Raw genomic sequence first — 17,798 nt, 5'->3', positions numbered from 1 at the left:
CACCTGTTGAGTGAAGGTGATGGCCTTATGAAGTAAGTGCCACAGAAATTATTAACCCGATTTCATAGACAGGAACCTAAAAAAGCAGAACGATTTCCTAACAGCTGTACTGGGACTCGGCTGTTTCTTGTTTTGCCCAGATTTGCTTGAAACCCACCGGAGGGCTTTCCCTCAAGCGCCGGTGACCCGATGGCTGCCCGAGGGGTCTGCACCACCCACCCCAGCCTTGGTAAAGCCCCTGAGCTTTGCGGGGAGGAGCTGTGCAGATACCAGCCCGGGAGTTCTGGAGCGCTTGGGGGCCCCAGCGCTGCCTTCCACTGGCTGGATGCGGACGCAGACGCCCGCCACCAGCCAGCGCAGCCCCGACTCTCGCTGACCGGCGGACTCCGTGTCTTTATATTCTCATACAACACTCTTTCATATCCACGACTTCTCACTCGGCGCTCCGGCCGTTCACTTTCCGAATAGAGACCTATTTAAGGTTGATCAAAATGCAGCAAAGTCCAATTTGCTCGCCCCACACTCCCATCCCTCAAAGACTTTATTCTCTCTTGCCTGTAAACTTTCACGCAAACGGCGGCGGCCGTCGGAAATGAAGCTTGGCGCTTTTTAAATCGCCAACGCGCAAATACCTTTCGTTGCTAAAGATTTTTTTAAAGACCTATCTGGGGGGACTGAGATGCGCAGTGCATGGCCCTTTTCGTCTGCGCTGACTCGCGAGCAGTCTGGAAGCCGGTGGCGTGGTAATCGGAAGCTTAAGAACTTTATTTCGGCGCTGAGGGGTACGGTACCGAAGGGAAGAAGAGCGCAGGGCAGCTCCGAAGCCCGGCAAGTCCAGGGAGACCGTGCGGCGCGCCAAGCTAAGGGCTGCGACTTTCCGGCGGGCACCGGTCCCGGACGTCTCGAGCTAAGAACCCGAGCCCCCTCGCGGCACAGCTGCCCGCAGAGGCCACAGGTCCCTTTAAGGCGCCCAGCGAGCGGAGAAAAGGGAGCGCAGGGGGCGGGAGGAGGGCTCGCGAGCGCGCGCCACGTGACTCGGCGGCCAAGTGCGCTGGGGAGTTTGACAGGAGTTTGAATCGGCCTCGGGGGCTTTCTGCAGCCGGCGGGGCAGAGCAGTGGCCGCAGCCCGGGCGAGCGCGAGCAGCAGCGCCCCCCGCGACCCATCCAGACAGCCTGGATCCCGGCCCGCCGACGGCCACCCAGCTCGCTTCCCCAGCCGCGGGCCAGCAGCCCCCAACCCCACCGCGGCCGCAGCCCCCGCGCGAGGGAGCCGAGCCCCTACTCTGTGCCCACACCCCACGGCTCCAGCATGTCCTCGACGGAGAGCCCCAGTCGCGCGGCGGACAAGTCGCCGCGCCAGCAGGTACCGTGCGCGCCCCCGGGCTCTTTCGCCGCCCCCTTGGCACCCTCCGGGTCTGGCCTGACCCTTGGGCAGTCCGGAGCTCGACCCCGGGGGGGAGTGGGTGGAGGGAACGAGCGCCCTCCCCGGCCCCCGACCCCCGACCCCGCCACCGCCGTGACGCGCCGCGGGCTCTGTCTCTGCAGGTGGACCGCCTGCTCGAGGGGTTGCGCTGGCGGCGGCTGGAGGAGCCGCTGGGCTTCATCAAAGTCCTCCAGTGGGTAAGTCTCTGTCCCGGCCCCGGGCTATTTCGGGAACCTGGGCTGTGACGCTGACCCAAAGCAATGTGGCCCGGTGGGGGCTGGGGAGGTGCTTCGGCCGGGCCTCGGCGGAAGGGTGGGGGGCGGCGACAGGTGGGCGGGGGAGGGGCGGGCTGGGGCAGCTTCTGCGGCACTTGGTGGCAGGAGGGTGAGGAGCAAGGCATGCGGAGTCCCGGATTCGGTCCTTCTATGTGCAAGGAGCCTTTGCCCAGGGCGCTCACATTTCACTCGGGCGAGAGGACCCGGGTGTAACCTTTCCAGAACTCTGATCCTGCACATACCACTCCTGGGTGGCAGGGGGGAGGGAGGGGGTGGAGGACGAGGAGGACGAGGTCCGCTCCTCACCAGGAGGGAAGCTGCAGAGGGCAAAGGAGCGAGGAGGCGGGCTGTGGAAACCACCTTGCCCCCAAAACCTCTAGGATGTAGGGGACCCTGGGGGTGGTCTCAGAGAACAGGCCCCCAGCTTAGGGTTCCCTTGGTTCCCTTGGGTGAATGAATGAAGCTCATGGCTCTAGGTTTAAATACATGGGAAAAAATTAAGAGAAAAAAAAAATCACCACACAGACATGGCTAAACTAATAGTGTGTGGAATAAAACAGAATACTGAACTGGAGCCCTAAGTCCTACACCTGGACCAGCCTTTCCTGGCTGTGTGACCTTCAACAAGTTGCTTCTCTGGGCTTCATTTTGCAATGTCAGTCAAATGCTGGTCCCACCATCCCTAGGGTCCTGTGATGATTTCAGTCCATTGGTGTGCTAGAATATGGACCTATGGTAGACGTGCCCTGTGACCTTGAAAAGAATCACAGGCCCAGGTCCTCAGTTTCCCCTGACATGGGCTGGCAGAAATGCCATCTTGTACTTTCATTGGTCCTTTGAGACTCTGGTATGTGGTGTAAATTAGGAATGTGGACAGGTGCAGTCACATTTTCAAATCATGAAGACTTGTTGGGGATCATTTAATGCACCATTACAGAAGAGATTTTCAGGTAGACCAATGGTGTGCAAATAATTAATGTGCTCTCAGCACAGGATTCAACCAGGGAATTAGTTACGGTTAATAGTGAGCAGGATTGAGATCTAAAGGGCTTTGAACTCACTGGAGTCGGGAGTTAGCTCTGTGTCACCAACTTCTAAATCATAGTTTGGATGAGAATCCTCAAATCTGGAATTTAGGGGCAATAGCACAATTGGATTATCTCTGGATATGTGCAAGATCTGGCTGGGGCTGCCAGCCAGCCTGGGGCGCTCCCAAGTGCGAACTCTGGGGGCCGGTGGGGACTTTCCGCTGTCCTTACTCCCTCAAGAGCTGTGGGACCTGCTGCTGCTGAAGCTCCTTCCTCCTTCCACCCCGCAACGTACCAGATGGGGCCATATAAGGCTGATCTTAAGGCTCCCCATAACTGGCACCCGGGACCAGGAAAGCTACGTGTGCAGTCCAGAGGAGCAGCACCTCTGAGATGTGAGATTACAGTTTTATCATTAAACTCAGCAAAACAGATCTAATGGAAGTTGGAGACAGAGCATCAAGGGATGAGCCAAACAGTGAGGTTTTTAGACTATAGACTGTTCTTCCCTGCGGAGAGCCTCAAAAAGCTGCCTCCTTCAATCCTGCTAGCCACTACCCCCACCCCTGCCGGCCACCTGCAACGTTTCTTTAAGAGCTGCACAGAGCAATGCCTAGGGCAGTGACCCAGTCTGCTCCCAGGGTCGGTGCCCATGCCCTGTGAACTAAGAGCTGTCTGACTTTTACGATCCTCAGCTTCTTAGAGAAGGGGTTATGCAAAACAGAGACCCCTTTTTTTTTATCAGGGGCTGGGGGCTAAACTCCAAACTCAGTCTGAATTCACCAGGTGGCATCGTAAGGAGACAGGACTTGCCTTTGCTGCCGTTCTGGGTGGCCTGAATTCAGGGCGTGAGTTTCACGGTCTGGAGCTTCTGAAAGTAAGCTCACATGAAAGCACATGGAAGCAGCACCGGAAATGATAGTGGAAATGTCACTTGGATTTTCCACCTATTTCTAACTAGAGAAGGACCAAAAAAAAAAAAAAAAAAAAAAAAGGCTCCATAAATCATGCAGTTATTGTTATAGTAAATGAAAAAATTTGTTATCATTGTTACCAAAAATCAAACATTTTACTGGAACCTTTGGAGAAGAAAGTAATGTTATTCTTTTTATTTGTCAGGAATTTGTTTAGAGTATCTATTTTTTAAAAAACTTTTTATTTATTTTGTAAAGCAAAGCACAGGAAGATAGCAATAGAGATAAAGAGAGGGGATAGGGAGAGATATCTTGCACCTGCTGATTTACTTCCCAAATTCCCACAACAGCCAGGACTGGGCCAGGCCAAAGTTAGGAGACAGAAACTCCATTTCAGTCTCCCACGTGAGTGGCAGGAACCCAAGACCTAGAACTATCTCCTGCTTCCCCCTAAACTGTGCATTAGCAAGAAGCTGGATTGGAGACAGAGCGGGGACCTGAACCTGGGCACCTTTCTATGGGTTGTGAGCATCCCAAGTGGTATCTTAACTACAGTACCAAAACACCCACCTGTGTTTTTAAAATTTCAACTCAATTCTGGAGCCTCACTAAGTCTGCACTGAAGTAGAAAAGTAACCTGGGTATGGACAAGTTATTGGAAAATTAGTTTAAAAAAAAAAAGAAAAGGAAAGGAAATGCCAGACTTTGAGATCAGATGGACTTGGTTTAAGCTCAGTCACTTCTGCTTTCTAGCCCTGGAACAGTGGGTAAGTGATGGCATCTTCATGGGCCTCAGCTTCCTCACCTGTTGATGGGGTAAGACCTATTTCATTGGCTCACTGGGAGGAGGACAGGAGGTAGTATTTTTAAAGCCCAGAGCATTCAGCAAGACTACGGTGAGCCTGGCACTGCAGGAAGTATTCAGTGAGTGTTGTTCCCTGTCCCTCCTATTCCTGAATCTCTCCCTTCAAAACTTTTCCCCTTTGCACACTGTCCAACTGGACTTGCCCTTTGCAGAGATGGTTTGAATGCCACTGCCAAGTCCTCAGTTTGAGGGTAAGGATGAAAGAATTGCTGAGTGGCTCCATCATTTTTCCCATTTACCTACAAATCAATCATCCTACCTTTAAGTGGGTGTACCCTCTTGGTCAATAACACACCTTCGGTGTGCCAAAGTCACATATTTGATCTGGAATCTCTGTAATGAAAATCCTCTCTTTCAGGAAGTTGGGGTGGGGGAGGTGTTGAAAGAGCTGATTGTAGGAGTAGGATTTGGGCAGAGAACTTACCTCTCTGGTCCCTACACTAACTGGTGGTGACACAGATTTATCCCAGTAACCAAGTCAGCACCAAAGTAGAGCCTCAGGCTTAAGCTGGCAAGCTTATTCATTTTTTTAAAAATATCTATTTATTTATTTGAAAGGCAGAGTTACAGAGAGGCAGAGGCAGAGAGAGAGTCTTCCATATGCTGATCCATTCCCCAGATGGCCTCAACAGCCAGAGTTGGACCGATCCGAAGTCAGGAGACAGGAGCTTCTTCCAGGCCTCCCACATGGGTGCAGGGGCCAAGGACTAGGGCCATCCTCTACTGCTTTCCCAGGCCATAGCAGAGAGCTAGATTGGAAGTAGAGCAACTGGGACTTGAACCTGCGCCCATATGGGATGCCAGTACTGCAGCTGTGGCTTTACCTGCTACATCATAGCATCAGCCATGGCAAGGTTATTCTGACATCTTTGCAGAGGAGATTCCAAGGGAGAAGGAGGGGGAGGTGGAGGGCAGAGTGTGGCCAGCATTGTCCCCAGCAGGGTAAGTGCAGCTGGTTCCAGAACCCCAGAAATCCCTGGTCTCAGGACCTCCAGCTGTCCTTGGCTGCTGCTGTTCTCGATGAAGAAACATTTCTCATCTCAGAGGCTTGTAGCTGGTGCAAGGCATGTTTTCCCACGCTCTCTCCGGTGGCTCAGTCACCAGGCACAGTTAGGGAAGAAAGCAAATCTGGTGCTGAAAGGTGAAGGGTTAGGCACCAAGGGAGGGGCCTGGTGAGGGTGCCTTTCTCTGTTCCGGCAACCCAGGGCACATTTGCTCCTTGTACCTGTAGAGATCTCTTCTTTAGCCTCAATAACTCTGATGCAGGGTGTGTGTTTGTCTTGTTTTTTAAAGATTATTTATTTGAAAGAGAGAGGCAGACAGAGAGAAAGAGAGAGAGATCTTCCATCTGCTGGTTCACTCCCCAGATGGTAGCAATGGCCAGAGCTGGGATGATGATATGAAGCCAGCTTCTTCTGGGTCTCCCAAGTGGGTGCAGAGGCCCAAGGACTTGAATCCTCCTCCGCTGTTTTCCCAGGCGCATTAGCAGGGAGCCAGATCAAAGTAGAGCAGCCAGGACTTGAACTGGCACTCATATGAGATGCCGGCACTGCAGGCGGCAGCTTTACCTGCTGCACCACAGTGCCAGCCTGTTTGTTTTAACACCACACTCCAGGTCTTCTTTATCTTCCTATTTATAGCACCTGGCACAAGGTAGATGCTTGATAGGTATTGAATTAATGAATGAATGAAGAGGCAAAAGCACAGGATGGGAACTCAGAAGATGTGAATTCTGAGCCTGGCTCTCTCATTAGCTAGATGTGACTTTGGGAAAGTCACTTACTCTTTGGGGACTTCAGTTTTTATCTCAGTGAAATGAAGCCTTTGGGTTTGATCATCACAGAGATCCTTGTTCTGCTGCTCTCCAAACCTGTGCAAGTCTCCTCACTTATCCCATTGTCCACAGTTGTAGCAAACTGTGTGTCATCCAGCACCATCTGGGTGGGGGCCGGCGCTGTGGCGTAGCAGGTTAAGCCACAGCCTGCAGTGTCAGCATCTCATATGGGTGCCGGTTCGGGACCCAGCTGCTCCACTTCTGATCTAGCTTTCTGCTGTGGGCTGGAAAAGCAGTAGAGGATGGCCCAAGTCCTTGGGCCCCTGCACTTGTATGGGAGACCCAGAGGAGGCTACTGGCTCCTGGCTCCTGGCTTCAGATCAGCCCAGCTCTGGCCGTCCCGGTCATTTGGGGAGTGAACCAGTGGATGGAAGACCTCTCTCTCTCTCTCTCTCTCTCTCTCTCTCTCTTTCTCTCCCTCCCTCCCTCCCTCCTTCTCTCTCAGTGTAACTCTGACTTTCAAAGTAATAAATAAATCTTAAAAAATATATTCTGGCAAAGGGTTATCCTGTAAGATGTTTAGAGAATTTGGTTTTTAAAGAATCAGACTATAGGGGCTGGCTCTGTGGCGCAGCAGGTTAACGCCCTGGCCTGAAGTGCCGGCATCCCATATGGGCGCCGGTTCTAGTCCCGGCTCCTCCTCTTCTGATCCAGCTCACTGCCTGTGGGAAAGCAGTAGAAGATGGACCAAGTCCCTGGGCCCCTGCACCCATGTGGGAGACCCAGAAGAAGCTCCTGGCTCCTGCCTTCGGATCTGCACAGCTCCGGCTGTTGCAGTCATTTGGGGAGTGAACCATCAGATGGAAGACCTCTCTCTGTCTCTCCTCTCTCTCTGTGTAACTCTGACTTTCAAATTAATAAGTCTTTTAAAAAAAGAAAAGAGGCCGGCGCCGTGGCTCACTAGGCTAATCCTCCGCCTAGCAGCGCCGGCGCACCGGTTCTAGTCCCGGTTGGGGCGCCGGATTCTGTCCCGGTTGCCCCTCTTCCAGGCCAGCTCTCTGCTGTGGCCAGGGAGTGCAGTGGAGGATGGCCCAGGTGCTTGGGCCCTGCACCCCATGGGAGACCAGGAAAAGCACCTGGCTCCTGGCTCCTGCCATCGGATCAGCGCGGTGCGCCGGCTGCAGCGCGCCGGCCGCGGTGGCCATTGGAGGGTGAACCAACGGCAAAGGAAGACCTTTCTCTCTGTCTCTCTCTCTCACTGTCCACTCTGCCTGTCAAAAAATAAAAAAAAAATTATTAAAAAAAAAAGAAAGAAAAGAATCAGACTGGAAGAGAATAGAGTTAATATTTAAGTTCCTGTGGACATATTTTTCCCTTTGAGGAATCAGAGAGCAGGGTTCAGGATTTTTAGAACCCCAAGGTCATCATTTAAACATAACAGTACTTCCAGTGATGGTGGGAAAATTCTGTACTCTGTGCTTTCCAGCATAGTACCTGCTAGCTACATGTGGCTGTGTGCACTTGAAATGTGGTTAGTGTGACTGACAACTGAATTCTTAGTCTAATTTAACCTAAATTAATTTAAATTTAAGTGGTGATGCTTAGCTGCTGGCTATCCTTTTAGATAGTGCAGCTCTAGAGTAGGAGCTCCATGAGGACAGAGAATGTTTTTCTCTTTCTCTCTGTCTTTAAAATTTATTTGAAAGGCAGAGTTACAGAGAGAGAAGGAAAGACAGAGAGAGACAGAGATCTTCCATCTGCTGTTTCACGCCCCAGATGGCTGGGCCAGGCAGAAGCCAGGAGCCAGGAACTTCTTCTGGGTCTCCCACGTGCTTGGCAGGGGCCCAAGCACTTGGGCCATCCTTCACTGCTCTTCCCAGGCCATTAGCAGGGAGCTGGACTAGAAATGGAGCAGCCGGGACACGAACCAGCGCCTCTATGGGATGACAGCGATATAGGCAGCAGCTTAACCCTCTATGACACAGTGCATCCCTTTTATCTGTTTATGTAGTGCTAACTAATAGTGCGTGGAAAGTGCTCAGTGGGTAGTCACTGCTCAGTAGCTGGCATCTCTCTGTGGGCTGCCTGACAGGAGAGTGCTGGCACAGAGGCGGCTCCATAACTGACCAGTCCCTGCCCCCAAACCAGGAATAGAAAATCTGCTTTCTTAGGGCACTTGGAAGGAGCCATTTACTAACTGCCAGTGCGTACAAATATATCCACCTGTGTTGCCCTCCCTGGAATGGGACATCCTAATTACCCCCCTGTTCTGGGCACCAGAAGCTAAAGGAATAAAGAAACCCCTAAGAGGAGTCAGCCAGCCGAGGAGCCGGTGAGGCGTGGAGAACTACTGTGAGGGAGGGCTGTGGAAGTTCCCCCCTTAGGCCCAGGAGGCAGCTTGGAGAATGTAAGCAGTGATGAGGCAGAGGCTTCCAGGGACTTCCTTCCAACTCTGTCAAGATGGTGAGAAAACCAGGCTCTACTGCAGCTTCCAACACTTCATTTAACTCAGGTTACTTAAGCAGTGGAGAGAGAGCATACCCTCTCCTTTCCTGGATGTATTTTAAACTGCTAAGAACAGATCCTACACTTGATCTCAGCCAAAAGGCTGAGAAGCAATTCCTGGATGTATTTTAAAATGGAGACAATTCTCATGTGTGTGGTAAAGACCTCCCCACGGCAACCTTTAGAGAGAGGTCAGTGGCTCCAGCACGGAGATGTGCCAGGCCAGGCAATGCAAGGCGGACACCACCCAGGGCCAGAACACAGCTGTTGGCAAGCCCAGCCAAGAGCTCGCTGATAGTATCACCCTCAGAGAGTGAGAGAATTCCAGAGCTGGAAAAGGCCCCCGATGATAACCTCCAAACTCCTCATTTTACTGATGATGAGACCAACACTGCAAGAGCAGAGTCATCCGTCTAATTAGTGGCAGGGCCAGAACTAGAACCCGGACTTCCAGACTTCTAACCCAGGTCTCTTTTGAATGCACAACACTAACAAGTATTAGCAAAATAACATGCATACAACTCTATTCTAGACTCTGGGTGCATGGCTGGCATGTAGACTAGCTGACATCTGGGGGCTTAATATCCAAGACACCCAGTCACAGACAAGCACACACACACACACACACACAAATGAACAATTAACAGAATAAGCTCCTTGCTTAACAAGTATGATTACATCATGTACAAGCCAAAGGAGCCCAGGGCTGAGCAGACGATGTGGGAGGGTACGAGATGCCAATTTCTCACCTCCTTTTCTAACCAAAGTGTGTTTCCCAGAAAGAAATTTAAAAATCACAGGATGAAGACATTTTATTTCGCTCGAGACAGCAGGTGTAGTGAAACGTGATGAAAGGTGGAGAAGAAAACAATTCAGGGGATCAGAAACACCTCTGGTTCTTAACACCGAGAATGGCAGCATCAACAGATTACAAAGGGAAATACCAGTGGGGTAAGAGTGGAGGCTGATAAGGCAAGTGGTGGAAGGTGCGTCTCCCTGGGCTTGAGCCACAACTGTCAGCACCAGCCCAGCCAGCACTGCCGGCTGGGAGGAAATGTACTTTTAGAGGAAGAATTAGGCCGTCGGTACCATGGGATGGCAGCCTGGCCCCTCTGGACGCTTGGTGGATGTTGTCCCCTTCTCGCTATACCATTCTTGCGGGGAGACAGGAGACCACAGGGGACCACCAAGGTTATGATAGACTCAATGACTGGTTCAGTGGGGAAATGAAAAGCATTCCAGCCATGCCTAGTGGAGGTTAGTTCTTGTTTCTGAAGGTGCCTCTCTCTTGAGGAGGAAATTCAAGTCTAGCTGTGAGCTAGAGGTTTCCAAAAGTCTGAATAGCAGAGGTTTTGGGTGGTCATCAGCTCAAGGAGGCTACCTAGGGTCCGCAGTGGCCTGCCTAGTGGGGAGACCTGGAAACTGTGCACTTCCTTTCTCTTCATCTCCTTCTCAAACAGCACTCAAAGTCAACCTAATTCATCTGGCTATTTGGTCTAGCACCCAATGCAGTGAACACATCTCCCTGAGGCTGGAAGACAAATGGAAGCCATAGGTCCCTCTCCAGGAGGAACATGATAAAAGGGAATCCTGACCCTCCCCCACCCTCCATGCCTGCACCTGCTGGGAGTCAGGGGGCGGTTCTTCACCTTGGCCAACTGAAGCCTTCTGACTCTCAAAGGGGCTTCACTCTCTCTCAGCTCTTTGCTATTTTCGCCTTCGGGTCCTGCGGTTCCTACAGCGGGGAGACAGGAGCAATGGTTCGCTGCAACAACGAAGCCAAGGATGTGAGCTCCATCATTGTTTTGTTCGGCTATCCCTTCAGGTGAGCAGGAACTGGTTCTTACCCAGCACAGCCTCTCGCACTGAATTGGCAGGGCCTGTGTGGTCTCCTCCTCCTCCTCCAGAAACCTAAAGACCACTTGTTGTGTGCTACCCCAGATTCAGATAGCACAAGATTGGGGCCTTTTCTGCCTGGTAGCAGTTTCAGACACACTGATCAGAGAAAGACATGGGGGGAAACAGATAGGTTATTGTTCCAGCCCATAGACAAGCACTAGCAGGTGACAATGGCTCCCACAGAAAGAGCCCAGGCAGTTTGGGATGGAGACTTACAGGAGGCTGGGCAGGTTGTGTAGGTCTTCGTGACCCTCAGCCGCCTCCTCTCTGTGAGAGGGTAAGGAAGGCTCTGTGTATTTAGCTCCTTAATAGTTGATGTGGGATGCTTAGCTGGTACCACCAGAGTGTAAGGAGGCACGCCTTGACTAGGAGGCAGAGGAGAATTCTCTTTCTTGGGTATCTGGAAACTGAGGGAGTGGGGAGTCCAAGAGGGAAGAGGAGGATGGGGATGGGGCTCACCTTTTCAGAAAATTCTAGACTCAGGCCTCAGGTTTAACCCACTGTTTCTTGTATATAACAGGCTCTGTTTTTCTCTTCATTTAGTGCAACATAATCTAGTTTGGGAGCCTACATAAGGCCGGGGAATGGGTAGTTTCAACCTGAACTTGGCCACTGTGGGCCAAGCTTTCCCAGGGAGATAGAATGAAGCTGACCTACCTAGTTGCTTGGCTACCAGAAATAGATGGACTTTACATTTTGTGCCCTAAGAGTCCTTGGAGATGCAGGGGTGCCATATTTGGGCAAGGGAGTGAGTGTGGGGTGATGGTTATTGGGGAGGACGTAGGGTTCCTCTGGAATCTCAGGGAAGTTTCTGTCTGGATTGTAAGGTTCCTTCAGTCCCAGCCCTCCCTACACAACCCCTTTCTTGGTCCCATAAGAGCCCCAGCACGAGGCCTAGCACAGGACTGCCCCTGGGGCAGGCCGAGGGAGGAGCGCCTGGGCTCAGGACAGCCACTCGTGTTTCCTGCAGGTTGCACCGGATTGAGTATGAGATGCCTCTCTGTGACGACGACTCGTCCTCCAAGACCATGCACCTCATGGGGGACTTCTCTGCCCCGGCCGAGTTCTTTGTGACCCTCGGCATCTTCTCCTTCTTCTATACCATGGCTGCACTCGTCGTCTACCTGCGTTTCCACAAGCTCTACACGGAGAACAAGCGCTTCCCGCTGGTGGTGAGTGAGCAAGCGCCCCCAGGAATGGGCGAAGCTGCTGAGGCGGTGCCGGGGGCTGGGGTCAGAAGCAACACGGTGGCCTTGCTGGGTCCCTGACACATGTGGGGAGCCTCTGCCTTCGACCTCCCGTCGCTTGCTCCTGCTCACTGGAGGCTCCCTAGTAGCACGGACTGCCTGGGTTCAAATCCCACCTCTGTCCCCTGCTAGCTGTGTGACCTTGGGTAAGTTACTTGGCCTCTCTCAACCTCAGGCTCCTCATACCATGAAATGGAGATGCAGTAAGAATCCATGGAGAGGGTCTGCTGTATAGTTAACCTCAGCACACGTGAGCTCCCCTTATTCATGCTAGGTGGAAGATGTGCCAGAGGGGGCCCCGTTGTCTGCTGCCCTCTGCCACTGCTGAGGGCTGAGCAGTGGTGATCAGAGGACAAGTTGAGAGGCATGAGTGGGGAGTTTGAGCCACGTGAGTTTGACAGTGAGGCTAGCTGGGTACTTTGTGACCTGACTTTGAGTTCAGAGGACACAGGCAAGGAGTACCTGCATGGCGGGGTTCCTTTGGTGGTACTGACCACATTTTCCACGACAGTCTGGGTCCCCTGGGGCTCTAGGGTTGGAGAAGAGGGGAAGAGGCAGTTGTCCCCAGACCCCAGGATGGCAAGAGGAAAAGAGGCGGAGACTCGACCCAGTGGGGCCTCTCTGAGTGCATTTCCCATCCCCTCTGCCCCCAGGACTTCTGTGTGACTGTCTCCTTCACCTTCTTCTGGCTGGTAGCTGCAGCTGCCTGGGGCAAAGGCCTGACCGACGTCAAGGGGGCCACGCGGCCATCCAGCCTGACGGCAGCCATGTCCGTGTGCCATGGAGAGGAAGCCGTGTGCAGTGCCGGGGCCACACCCTCCATGGGACTGGCCAACATCTCTGTGGTGAGACCCTGAGGCCAGCGACATGATCTGGGGGAGGCAGCACTATCGCAGCTGCTCAGGCTGGTCCCAGATAGCAGGTTCTGAGAGGCACAGAGGCGTCCCCAGTGTTGGTGTCCCTTGGGCCTGATGCTGGCTGCTGGTGTCTGGCTGACATGGAGAAGACATCTTGGGACGAAGGGAACTGGAGAGCCACTCTGTCTCCCAGTTCCCACCACGCTGTCTGTGTGGCTGCCGGCCGCTCCTGCTGTCCATGTCCCGTGATGTGTGTGTGTGCCCACATGAGCATGTGAATAGGGCCAGGGTGGGGCTGAAGCTGGGAGCAGACCCCGAGTGAGTGAGAAGGGACTCATTATCACTTGGCCCTCCTGAGGGGAAAGGGGCTTTGTGGCAATGGTGGGTCCAGCTGGAATACACATATTTGGTCATGTGCTAAAATGTTGTGTCCATGTCAACTGAGAAATAGCTGAGGCTATGAGCTTCTCAGTTGCACCCTGTCATCCCAGCTGCCTCAGCCTGGCTCTGCAAATACCTTAGGCTTTTCCAAACCCCACAACTGAGATGTTTAGTGGTTATTATATTGGAGAGCTTTCTGAAACTTACTGGAACCTTGCTGACAGGTTCCCTCCCCAACACCAACATTTTATTATAAAAAGTTTCACACATACAGCAAAGTTGAAAGCATTTTTTTTAAGTTTTTTTTTTTTAAGATTTATTTATTTATTTCAGAGGCAGAGTTATAGACAGAGAGAGGGAGAGACAGAGAGAGGTCTTCCATCTGCTGGTTCACTCCCCAAATGTTCGCAACAGGTGGAGCTGGGTTGATCTGAGGCCAGGAGTCAGGAGCTTCTTCCAGGTCTCCCACATGGTTGGCAGGGGCCCAAGCACTTGGGCCATCCTCCACTGCCTTCCCAGGCCATCAGCAGGGAGCTGGATATGAAGTGGAACAGCCCGGACTCGAACCAGCACCCATATGGGATGCCGGCACCACAGGCAGGTGCATAACCTACTACACCACAGCACCAGCCCCTGAAAGATTTATGTATTTATTTGAAAGGTATAAAAAATTACAGACAGAGAGGGAGAGACAGAGAGAGGTCTTCCATCTTCTGGTTTACTCCCCAAATGGCTGCAACGCTGGGCTGATCAGAAGCAAGGAACCAGGAGTTTCCTTTGGGTCTCTCATGTGGGTGCAGGGGCCCAAGCACGTGGGCCGTCTTCCACTGCTTTCCCAGGTCATTAGCAGGGAGTTGGATTCCAAGTGGATCAGCCAGGACTTGAACCATATGGGATGCTGGCGCTGCAGGTAGAGGCTTAACCTACTACGCCACAGCGCTGGCCCCAAGTTAAAAGCATTTTACAGTGGACACCCACATACTTACCACCTAGATTGTACTTTTAACACTTTACAAACCTTTTCATCACATCTTATTCCTAGTGTACTTCAAAATTAATTGCAGGCATCACTATACTTCCCCCCTTTACTTCCTGCTGTTCTGTTTTTTAAATATTTTGAATAACTATGTAAATTTACTGCAGGCTGGTTCCCTGCTCCTAGGAGAGGGACACCTCGGACAGTGCCGGCCATACCCACCCTCTGAAGGTGCTCCCAACAGGGCTCCATAGGTGCAGTGGGAAGCTCTCCTGGCCCCCACCTCTTGGCTTCTTGCTGTGCCTATTGCATGATGGTCATTCCAGGGCCAGATTCTGCTAGTGACCAAGAGCACATTCCTGGGCAGACTAACACATTCCCCAGAGAACCGCCTAATGGGTGATGGCTTTGACCCCTGCCTCTATATCCAGCTTTCTGCTCCTTTAGTCTCTCCAGCCCTCTGTGTGCCCCTCTTCCCTCATCCCTGTCCCCCTGATGCCCTCCGTGCCATTCTCACAAACTCCCCTGATGTCTTTGCAGCTCTTCGGCTTTATCAACTTCTTCCTCTGGGCCGGGAACTGTTGGTTTGTGTTCAAGGAGACCCCATGGCATGGACAGGGCCAGGACCAGGGCCAGGGCCCCAGCCAGGAAAGCGCAGCCGAGCAGGGAGCAGTGGAGAAGCAGTAAGCAGCCCCCACCTGGCTACTCCCGAACTGGACAGCACCTCTTCACCACCTCCGGCTTCCAGGACCTCCCTCTTCCTCCTCCTCCACTTCCCCTCCCCCATCAGTCTGGGATGGGCAGGCATCAGCTGGTGGAAACCTGAGCAGCCTTCCCATGGCTTCCTATCCCTTCTCTCACTGGAGCCCCAGATGGCAGGAGCTCAGTGCTTCTTGTGAATGGCCTGGATCCAGGTATCTTACCTGGGTCTCACCTGGACCCTCATAGCCTCAGTCTACCAGCTACTGCTGCAGGTGAGGGTTGGGGCAGGAAACCAGAGGCCCGAGACTGGCTCAGCAGCTCCTTTCTGTCTGTCCAAATGTAGTGGGGGAGGGGAGCACGGCTGGCAGCCTTCCCCTAGTCCCCTGTGGCCAGGTGGCCACTGTGGTTGGGTGGCCCCCTCACAGGCAGCCATCTGGTCTCTGTGCCTGATCCCTAGTCAGCCCAGAGCTCAGCGGGCTTCCACTCTGTTCTCTGCTGTCTGCAGAGTCCACCCCATGTGGACCAGGGAGGCAGTCTGGCCTAGCAAACAGCCCTTTCCAGGGTCCTGATGAGGTCCTCGCTCAGCTGGGATCAGGTAAATTGCAACCTGAACTAAAGCCAAGAAAACTGCTGGCAGAATCAGCTTCTTGGAGCCCCTCAGCCCCCGCCCCCTAGGCTGGGGCACTTCCCACCAACACTGTCAGCTATACTCACTCTGGAAACTCCGTCCCTCCCCCCTACCCAGTCCTCCCTCCTGGGCTGTCTCACACCTGTGACACTAGGTGAGGGGGCTGGGAGCAGCCTCACTTCAGCGCCCCCACACCCACTACCTCCCCCTCCCCATCCCTCTCCCTTCCCCAGCCTCTTGGATGTGAGGCATTTGAGATCCTCTCTGAAGACGGTTGGGGCCTGCCTTTCATTCCTGCGGGGCCAGAAGGGGGCTTTCGCAAGGCCCAAAGGACCATCAGGAGGCCAAGTTGCCCCAGAGCCCCAGGACGTGGATGCGTGGGCCCACTTCTTCCTTCCTCTCTGTCCCTGCTCCTTCCACGACTCCTTCTCATCTTTACCAAAGGATGCGTCCTGTCCCCTTGCCCTCCCATTCCGCCCTCTTCCTCTTTCCTCCCAGCCGCCATCCCATCCCCAGTCCAGGGCAGGCCGATGCTATTGGTGCTTCTTCACTTCGGGACCCAGCTCCGTATTTGTCTTCAGTGCGTCTCCTCTTCCTGACCTCCTTCAGTCCCTCTCGACGCCCCCAAGCTCTGGGAGCCGGGGCTGGCTGGGTGAGGGCCATCTGCCTCCCACCCAGCTCAAAATGCTCCATCCGACTTGGCCACAGGGCTGCCCGCGGAAAGATGAAAAGAATCCAGCCATTTTCCAATCCCATGCCAACTGGCCCATTTAGTATCCCAAAGGTGAATGTGCCCTGTGCCAGTCTCTCCTCAGGGCGCAGCCAACCCCCTTCAGCTTCCTCCCTCCCTGGATGCCATCCACAGTAACATGTGCATTACTGGGGTACCCAGAGGTCTGGCCCACCCCGTCCTCTTTGGATCAGAGTTTGGGTCGGGGGGAATGTGAGATTTACACCCCCAAAGGCTCCGGAGTCCCTTGGTGGAAGAATTAGGATGCTGGTTTTGTATTTTAGGTTGTGGGGAAGGGGTCTGAGGAGCAGAAAGGCGATGAGGTGAGAATATTCTGAAACTCACTCTCTCTGTCCGTCCTGAGCTGTCCCCATGGTTACTCAAGGACAAGGGGGGACGGTTTTGCCAACAGCTCCAGAGAACAAAGGGGTGACCTTCACTTTCTTTCAGGCCAGCCCCTGGGGGTGGTCTGTGAGCAGCTTCTGACGAACTTTGTTTGGATTCTGTGTCTGTATTTGTAATTTATTTGAAATATGATGGATAAAGTAGTCTCATTCGGGGGCCACGGTTAGCAGCTATAGTCCCCTTCAACTAGGGAACTGGGGGGCGGGGATCTGCTCCTGCCGAGGACCCCAGCCCAGGCCTCTCGCCGGAGCACAGAAGCCTCCTCTGCTTCTGCCATGTTCTCAGCTGGGAGCCTCCATTCTGGCTGTCTCCCTCTCCACAGCACCCTGGGAGGAAAGGCCACTTCACCTCATTACCTCCAGAGGGCTGGGCTGTCCTCACAGGACTTCTGTCCCCTCCAACCAGGGCTGGCATTGCCATTTTGCCTAGTGGGGCCTGAGGTAGGAGACGGTGTCTGGTTTCTCCAGCTGCTGCAGGAGGCCAGGCAGGGCACTTGCTGTTTGCCCTAGTGAACCCTGACCCTGCCAGGGAGCCACCCAGGACCTCTCCTGGCCACAGATTCCCTCCAACGTCATGGTCATCGGTCTCCTACGTTGGGGATTGCAGATGGGGTGGGGGGAGAATGTTGCATGTTGTTTTCTGGTGCTTGTTATTACACATTTGAATAAACAGTGCTGCGAGCATTTGCCACAGAGGAGCCGAGACTGCAGACCTTCTGGGGATTTTTTTTTCTCTTCCTCTCCCTTGCTTTACATTCTTGGACAAATATCAGCATTTCCACTGAGACGTCATTCTGCTCCCTTCCATTCTGCACTCCAAAGCAACAGAGTCTGCTGGCTGAGCAGTTGTTCCTGGCAGGCCCCAGTCTGGTGACATCTCCTCTTTCGGTGGCACCCAATTAGTCCAAAGTAACTGGGACTCATTAGCAAATCTGGAGCAAACTCAAAAGGCGAGACATAGTGGCTTCCACATTGCTGTTTCCATGTGCTCTCCTACCATCTGTGACCCAAACAAGCTTCCTGTCAGGAGTCGAGGGCCATATGCTTCACTCTCTTAACTACAAGGTTCTTGCTGAACAAACCTGCACCGCTGTCTCCCTTCAGCCAGCCAGCCACATGCTAGTGTACATCCCTGAGAGAAAAAACACGCAGGCACGTTTTTACATTCACTTTCCCCAGGCTTCTGGAAC

The 17,798-nt window shown here is 53.2% G+C and overlaps 1 protein-coding gene and 1 pseudogene across 1 annotated transcript; one reads left to right on the top strand and one right to left on the bottom strand.

Moving 5' to 3' along the window:
• The first annotated feature begins 1,102 nt into the window (after positions 1 to 1,102).
• Positions 1,103 to 17,317, top strand: SYPL2 (synaptophysin like 2). Its single transcript, NM_001081986.1, is given in 6 exon segments — positions 1,103 to 1,363; positions 1,546 to 1,620; positions 10,485 to 10,609; positions 11,654 to 11,855; positions 12,584 to 12,775; positions 14,685 to 17,317. Coding segments are annotated over 6 exon segments (795 nt in total). The 5' UTR covers positions 1,103 to 1,309; the 3' UTR covers positions 14,832 to 17,317.
• Positions 8,738 to 8,899, bottom strand: LOC127493899 (U2 spliceosomal RNA; annotated as a pseudogene).
• Positions 17,318 to 17,798: the final 481 nt, after the last annotated feature.

Source organism: Oryctolagus cuniculus, chromosome 7 (genome assembly GCF_964237555.1).
Source record: "Oryctolagus cuniculus chromosome 7, mOryCun1.1, whole genome shotgun sequence".
Lineage (NCBI taxonomy): Eukaryota > Metazoa > Chordata > Mammalia > Lagomorpha > Leporidae > Oryctolagus > Oryctolagus cuniculus.
This window is presented reverse-complemented; position numbering and strand designations above follow the sequence as displayed.